This window comes from Medicago sativa, chromosome 2 (genome assembly GCF_051527215.1).
Source record: "Medicago sativa cultivar Bolivia chromosome 2, Bolivia_mono, whole genome shotgun sequence".
In the NCBI taxonomy this organism is placed as follows: Eukaryota; Viridiplantae; Streptophyta; class Magnoliopsida; order Fabales; family Fabaceae; genus Medicago; species Medicago sativa.
The window spans coordinates 82,025,147-82,033,568 of NC_140750.1; the positions used below are offsets into that span (position 1 = coordinate 82,025,147).

At 33.5% G+C, this 8,422-nt stretch overlaps 2 protein-coding genes across 2 annotated transcripts; one reads left to right on the forward strand and one right to left on the reverse strand.

The window, feature by feature from the left end:
* Nucleotides 1-25: 25 nt before the first annotated feature.
* LOC146951474 (uncharacterized) lies at nucleotides 26-2,761 on the forward strand. The gene is made up of 3 exons (XM_085747457.1): nucleotides 26-757; nucleotides 1,192-1,364; nucleotides 2,346-2,761. The coding sequence occupies exons 1-3, from the start codon at nucleotides 260-262 to the stop codon at nucleotides 2,500-2,502; spliced, it is 828 nt and encodes a 275-aa protein (XP_085603583.1). The 5' UTR covers nucleotides 26-259; the 3' UTR covers nucleotides 2,503-2,761.
* LOC146951475 (G-type lectin S-receptor-like serine/threonine-protein kinase SD2-5) lies at nucleotides 2,695-5,694 on the reverse strand. Its single transcript, XM_085747455.1, has 2 exons — nucleotides 5,485-5,694; nucleotides 2,695-5,400 (listed from the first exon to the last, which is right to left on the reverse strand). The coding sequence occupies exons 1-2, from the start codon at nucleotides 5,493-5,495 to the stop codon at nucleotides 2,946-2,948; spliced, it is 2,466 nt and encodes an 821-aa protein (XP_085603581.1). The 5' UTR covers nucleotides 5,496-5,694; the 3' UTR covers nucleotides 2,695-2,945.
* Between the last annotated feature and the right edge of the window lie 2,728 nt (nucleotides 5,695-8,422).

The following is an 8,422-nucleotide window of genomic DNA, read 5'->3' on the forward strand; positions in this document are numbered from 1 at the left end:
ACCACTTCATGAATAAAAATTAGTCACGTATCTCTATCTATCTATCGTTCTCATTTCTCAATGTCTCAACAAAGGTAGCTTCTCTTCTCTTCTTTCATTCATTCCCTCTCTATATCACTCTCGTTTTCTCTTGCAAGTGTTCCTACCTCAACACTTTACACTTTTCACTCCAGAGCTACCGTTTCTTTAAACTTCCAACCACCATTTAAATCTTAGCATCATATACATATACTTTCTCTCTAAACTTCAAAAAGAAAAAATGTTACTAAGAAGCTATAGTGCACCAATTCCAAGTTCTTTCCTTCCACACTCAATGGAATCTTCCCCTGAACAAGAACTCAATCACCACCTTCCTAGAACACTTGCAAGTCCAAGACATAAAAAATCTGCACCACTTCTTAAGAATCATCACCAAGAAGAAACAGAACAAAAATTTCACAAGAAAAAAACAACACCTTCAACGAGAGAACTATTTTCAAGCTCTAGTTTAGATAAGCAAGTTTTGGATCATGAAGAAGGTGGTAAAAAAGTAGGAAAGTTGCAAACTTTAGTAATGGGTGGTGGTGGTATGGGGTGTGATGGTGGAAGTATTTGTGGTGGTTGTAATGGTAGTGGAAGAGATTCTGGTGGTGGAAATGGAAATGGATGGGAAAATAACGATGGTAGAGATGAAACTGATGCTTATTACCAAAACATGATTGAAGCAAACCCAAATAATTCTCTTTTACTTGGAAATTATGCTAAGTTTTTGAAAGAGGTAATTAATTTGATTTATTTGAGTAAGAGTGATTGACCACTTGAGCTTGATCATGTTATTAATTCCCCGCATTCACGCGGTTAGCACATAGGTGGTTGTTGATCGAGATAGGACGTTCCATATTTCAACACATAACTTAATTTTTTTAAACTAAAATATCAAACTTGAAATTTGGATCGTTTAATCTAGATCCAACAATCATCAATGTACCGACTGCATGCAATATGAATTCGAAAACTATGAACCAAAAGTTTAAGTCTAATTCGTCAGATCAAATACTTACTTACAATATATAAATGAAGATTAGGCTAGGTAAAATATTTTGTAATTGGATCATCATTTTGAGAAATTAAAATGTAAAGAGAAATATAGTGTATTGTGATTAAAATATATGGTTTGTCACATAATAAATTAATGTTCAATTTGAAAAGTAGGTTCGTGGAGATTATGGTAAAGCAGAGGAGTATGTTGAAAGAGCCATTTTGGCTAGCCCTAGTGATGCTGATGCTTTATCTCTCTATGCTGATTTAATATGGCAAACAGAGAAGAATGCTGATCGAGCTGAAGCCTATTTTGATAGGGCTGTTAAAAGTGATCCAGATGATTGGTAAGAGAAATCTTAAATCTATGTGGATTATGTCTTTTCCTCTATGTATACATACATTCTCCTAATTCATCTATGAACTTTATTGTTTGAACATCAAACTAGAGACACTATGTGTGACATGGTAGATGTTTATATCTCTCTTTTTCTTTTGCTTTTTATCTTCTATAATTTACATATTTAAAAAATGCAAATATAAACCAAATGATACAGTGGATCAAGATTTTGATGTTTAAAAGTCATTTATCTATATAGAACTAGATGCATCTTTCATTCCTTTTGTAACATATTTTGTTCTCCGCATAACCATGAGAAATACTTAGGGATAAACACAAATGTAAAAGGTTTGGACACACTCACACAAATGCTTTTTATTTTTAAGATAAATTGGTTTAATGATGTTGAAAGATGTGACTAATTTATTTATTATTTAATTTTTTTTATTGTGGAGTGTGTGCCTAAATAATTTTATTTGTGTTTCTAGTTAAGGCTTGTTAATGTGTTAAACTGCATCCCTACATATACAAATTTGCACATGATAGAATAATCCAATTAATATTATGATGAAATTAATTAACAAGGGAACAACAAGGGTAAAAAAAATCCTACAAAAAACGGGTCTATATATATAAATTGATTGTTTCTAAGTGTCCACCCTTAAAAGACCAACTATCAGGAACAAAGGAAGTTCTAGTGATTAGCAAAATGTGATGTGATAATTAGATTATCTATCATTTGGGATTGGATAGCTCAACTAATTTACGATAGGGTCAAAAAAGTTGGAGGACCCGAATTCAAACCCTGCGGACCAATCTAACAACTAATTACTAACATTGACTGCTGCAAAAATTCTTTAGACGCTTTGCTTTATTTTCTGGCTTTTTTTTTCTTTCCAAAAAAATACAAGGGTTTGTTTGTGTCCTGATTTTTATTTGATGTTATATATAAAAACTTATGTGTAAATTCATATTATTATCACATCAGCTATGTCCTGGCTTCATATGCAAAATTCCTATGGGACGCTGAAGAAGATGAAGATAATGACAGCCAACATAAAACTGATAAGAGCCATACACTTTCACCTGATCTTTTTCTAGGAGCTAATGGTCGTTCTCATGTCACTGCAACCTCTAAAATCTAACCCCTCTGCTTCTTCTGAGTGAAGTTGGTTATCTTGTTAGACAAATGAGACTTACATGCTAAAAAACAATCACTCATTGCATGTCCTTTTCATCTTTTGGAAATGTGTACTGATTATGGATGATTTAGTAGAGGTGACTATATATAGTTGTAAATATATAGCATATGTTATGCAATAAATAAGAGAATGTAGTATTGTAAGCCAGTGAGAATTCCACTGTTGTATCTTTTGAAAATATATGAATTTTTTTGGTAGAGAATAAGTCTGTTTCTAGACTACTATAATGTTATTTTTATTTAGATTACAATGTATGATCACTTTAAATAGTGATCATAAAGTAACAAATATAACCAAATGAAAACTAATCATAACTAACTTGTAACTAATTTAAACAATATTCAACTAGTTCTAACAAATCTCAAACACACAGTGCAATGCATATTTTATCTTGGTCCTGATAACTGAACACAAGACAAGGGCACATTACTATAAAAACTAGCTTGTCCTGATGAACTAGCTTCTCCACTACTAATTTTCAAGTAAGCTGAATAAGTACTTGATTGTAACAAAGAAGGTGGATCAGTTACAAGACACAAACCTTCAAGCATTTGAACAACTTTACTCATGGGAGGTCTCAAATTCATATCATCTTGTATACACCAAAGAGCAACTTTAAGAGCAGTCACAACACTTTCATCTTTCTCATCAATGTCTATCTTTTGGTCAATAACTTCTCTTATTCTCCCTTCCTCCATCATTCTTGATACATAAGAAGGAAAATGTGCTTTCTCTGCTCCTTCCCATTGATCATAGTTTTTCCTTCCTCCAATAATCTCAAGCAAAAGCATTCCATAGCTGAACACATCACTCTTCTCCGAAATTGCGTAGTTAGTTATCCATTCTGGAGCTAAATACCCTCTTGTTCCCCTAAGAGTTGTGAATACATGGCTTTGTTCTCTGCTCATTAGCTTTGCTAATCCGAAATCTGAAACCTTAGCCATGAAATTATCATCAAGAAGAACATTTTGTGGTTTGATATCACAGTGTATGATCCTCACTTCACACTCCTCATGAAGATAGGCCAATCCCTTAGCAGTTCCTATTGCAATATTGTACCTTGTTTCCCAAGTCAACAACAAAGTGTTTTCACTGTTTTTGAAGATCCATTTATCCAAAGACCCTCTTGCCATATATTCATACACAAGAAGGCGATGAGGACCTTCAGCGCAAAACCCTTTAAGCTTGACAAGATGAACATGGTGAATACTTCCAATAATGGATACTTCTGCTTTGAACTCTTTTGCTCCTTGTCCAACTCCTTCCAATTTTTTCACTGCCAATTGTGTGTCATCTTCAAGTAATCCTAGATACACCGAGCCGAATCCTCCTTCACCTATTTTCGTCGAGAAGTCCTTAGTTGCTCTAGCAAGTGCACTATAGGTAAAACGTGCCGGCATATTAGAGAGACCATCAAAGAAATCATCTTCCTCTAAAGCGTCCTGAGGATACTCATCAAAACTTTTCTTCTTCTTGAAGCGCCAAAATCCAGTTATAAGACCAGCTATAACAAGAACTGTGAGAATCACTATAACAAAAACTAGCAGCATGTTCTTCTTTCCACTACTGTTGCCATCATTGCCACCACTATCAGTTGAAACCTTCATATATGAAACATAACCACCAGTGTTCCCTTTAAACCGTTGGAAGCTCCCGGTCTGATCAAAATGAAAGCATCTACCAGTACTGTTTTCATAGAAAAGCACAAGGCAAGAACAATTTCTTACACAAGCATCTTTACATGAATTCAAGGTTGATTTCAAAACAGGTGCATCATACTTAAGTGCAAAATAATCAAGATGTTCACCAACATAAAGAAGTTCTGTTGAACTCCTAGGAGAACATGCTGAGATGTTAGGAGGTTTGCAATTGAAACGCGATCGAAGAAGGGAAGGACATTCACACCAATTCGCAAAGAAACAAACATAGTAAGGATCACAAGGCTCAGGAACTCCACAAGGGTCTTGTGGTAATTTAAATACCTCAGGATTAGTAGACTTTCCTTTGTTAAGATCATAAAAAGAGATTGCACCATTTGGATCCAAAATAGCAGCATAGAATGACTTGGGATCTGAATGATCAGAAAATACAATTTTCCAAACCAAAGTTCCATTTTTATCATAGAAGTTCCATGAATTAGAAACCAAAGAAGCATAGTGAACCTTATTAGGCCTACCTGTTACATTTTTTCGAGTTCTATTACTAACTTCTCCCATTAAAGACCAATACAATTGTGTAGTTTCAAAACCTGCATAGAGAACCAAATCACCTTCTATATAACCAAGAAAATGAAACAAGTTCATTCGATTCGGGAAACTTTTAAGAGTCATTCCTTCAACAAAGGATTGACCAGGCAAAAGTGTATCAGTAGGATGGCTAAAACTTTGCCAAATAGTTTTCCCATTTTCACCAAACAAAACCAAATTTCCTGAATCCAACAATTCCATGTCCTTAACTTTTTGTCCTGCTGTGTTTGTTTCCCAAACAAAACCATTTCCACTTTCCAAATAAACATTTCCACTATGGTTAAACACAAATTTGTCATAGTTTTTAACAAGCAAGCCTCTATTTGCAGTCCAGACAACTTTGTAGCTACTCAAATGAATGACCACTAAAACAAACAACGAAACATCAAGAGTTGTAAAGAATCCAAAAGCAAAAGCTGAGTTGTTGGATAGTAAGAAGAAACCGTTATTGTCGTTCCAATCCAATCGAGATGCACTGAATCCAGGATATATCTTCTGAATGTGTTGATCTTTGGCTTGGCAGGTTCTTAACAAAAGAAGCATTAACATATACAAAATCAAGGTTCCATTTTTTAATAAGCCCATCATTTTATAACTGCATTTAAACATTGAATTTTAGTTTAACTACATAATATTAAAAAAAAAATGCAATGCTACATAAATATCACTAACAACATACCCGATTTCCATAAGAGGAACTATTATGTAAGAATGCTATCTTGTTAGACTAAAGAAGGCATAAGAGGAAATGTACTTCCAAGAAATCAAAGGATGAGAAGGTTGAGGCTAGCAAGTCATGTGAATTTTGAGAGCATAAATGACTAAGTCATAGTCATCTTAAGGTCATGGGAAGAACGAGGTTGATGTTTTGAGCTATAGCTTTATGTGTAATTATGATGGTAGGGCTTATGTTAAGCTAAGTAGTTGCATTGTCGTACGGGAACATTAATTTTCCCCATTTTTGAGGTAACTGTCACATTATGATTTTGAGCAAGTGAATGTGTCATTTCCATAACAATATCATCTACCCCTCCGTTTCAAAATGATTGTGGTTTTAGGGAAAAAAAAATTATTTCAAAATGGATGTCACTTTCACTTGTCAATGCAATAATAACTTTTTTCTTTTCAATTATACCCTTCAATTAATATTATATACGCTACTTCCAAAGTATTATTTTTCCTTTAATGAAAAACAAATCAATAGTTGATTAAGATAATTTGGTAAAATAACATCTCTCTTTCTTTTAATTAATGCATTTCTTAATATATGTGTGTAAAAACCTTAAACTACATCCATTTTGAAACGGAGGTAGTACAATATAAACGTTTAATATATGATATTATCATCAAATACTTAAGAGAATATTTAAAACCGTTGTCTTTGATTATACTCATCGTAGTATAATACTTCCTCTGTCTCACAATATTAGTCGTTTAAAGTTTCTGCACGATTATTATGGAAATGATTAATTGTGTTGATTTCAATGGTAAAATTAATATTATTTACTAAAATACCCTTATTAATTGTAGTTAGTGGAGTAGTTAAGTTGGATGAAATTAAATAAATAAAGTATTATAGTGGATAAAAAATAATAAATGTTGCATTAGTATTCTAAAGTGATAATTATTTTGAGTAGAGGTACCATTTTTTTATTAAAAAAAGGCTGACACTAAGGTCCTTTTATTCAACCACAATAAAAATTAGGAAGAGATTGAAAGCCAAAAATAAGTTTCTGATATAATACTTGGCAAACAAACTAAAACAAAAATTCTGTTACAATTTGGAAGACGTTGAAAGCCAAAAAGTTGCAATATATTTTTCATAAATCAATTTTCTAGAAAGAAGGTTAAGGGTATAATTTCAGTCTTCCTGTTGTATGTGGTACAACAATGACTAATTCCCAAATAACAGAGATAGTAGCTTCTTGGAGCCATTTTCACAAAGCATATATTTGAACATGTATCTTTTCAACAGTCTGCAAAAGCAAGAGAAAAGAGGCATTTCTTATTATTAGCCAAGGAGATAAAGAGAAAACAAAATCTGAGAAGAAAATAGAATGTAAACAAATTGAAAGTAAACTAACATGCTAATATTTGAGATAAATTATTATTACTTTAGTTGGGTGGGAATAACTTTTTATTGTTATATCATGAAAATGAACTTGGGGTCTTCTTTTTACAAGGCACAAAATCTGAAATAGGTAAAGTTTTGTGACAGGATAGAATCATAGAAAACAATCTTCAAAGATTTATTTACAAGACAAAATATAAAGCACGCACAGAAAGAAAATTAAAGATTTATTTTGTACCTTGAGGAGTTAGCAAGATTAATGTAGAGAGAAACCCGTGAATTGCAAGAAATGTGATATGTCAAATGCTTCACTTGTCCATAACCATATAAGAAAATAAACCATTTATGCAAAAAATAAAGAACTAGATGCAAACCAAAGCAACTTGAAATAGAAAACAACAGAGCTAGTAGTAATTCTTCAAGCATTCTTTAGGTTGACAAGACAAAGTATGAGGGGTTTGCGGTGTGCGAGAGCATAACATAAAGCTGGTGAACCACTAAGGATCTTAAGGTTGAAATTGGTGAGAGCACCTTGATCTGTTTGATGTTATGAGGACTTCTTACAATACCCAAAAGGTTGAATAGACTGTTGATAAGATGATTGCTATAGTTACCCAAGAGGACGAGTCTCTTAATTAGAGGCGAAATCTCAAAGTGTTCAGTTTGTTGCTTCTTCTGGCGCAAAGGATGTCAAGAGGGAAATACAGTGCAACATATGGAGCCTACGAAGAAATCATGTAAGGGAAATTTCCCTAAAGCGATTAGATGAATGTTATTTCCTGAAAAGGAAACTCGAGAAGCAAGGTACATTCCTAGCTCTAGCTTGTTTTGAATCTAATATAGTAGATGTACCTTCTGATACTTGGTGGTTAGACTCAGGTGCAACTATTGATGTCTTGAATTCTTTGCAGGGATTCACAAGCCTGATGAAGCCTAGTGATGCTGAGGCAAAGGTCATCGTGGGAGATGGAACTAGAGCACCCGTATTGGAAATAGGAGTTGTTTCTTTGCTTTTACCTTCTGGACACACGGTGATTTTGAACGATGCAGTTTATATACCTTCCATGAGAAGGAATTTGATTTTTGTTTCAACATTGGATAAATGTGGTTACTCTTTTAATTTAAGTAGGCAAAAATGTATTCTCTCAACCCTATTTCTCACAATAGGTTACTAGTAAGAGGCAGGAGTACTCTATCAACCCAAATTCCTAAGTCAAGTCTAATGGCTCTTACCAAAATTAGCAGAATTCAGTAAGAGAAAAAATTTGGTTGAGCGAATATTTATGCCTCTTACCAAAATTAAAAGAGTGACCACATTTATCCAATGAAGAAACATAAATCAAATTTCTCATCATGGAAAGTACCTAAATTGCATATTTTAAAATCAAAGTGTACCTAGAAAGTAAAAGCAAAGAAACAACTCCTATTTTCCAATACGGACACTCTAGCTCCATCTCCCGTGATGACTTTTTCCTCAACATCACTTGATTTCCTCACACTTGTGAACCCTTGCAATGAATTCAGACATGAATGCTTGCACCTGAGT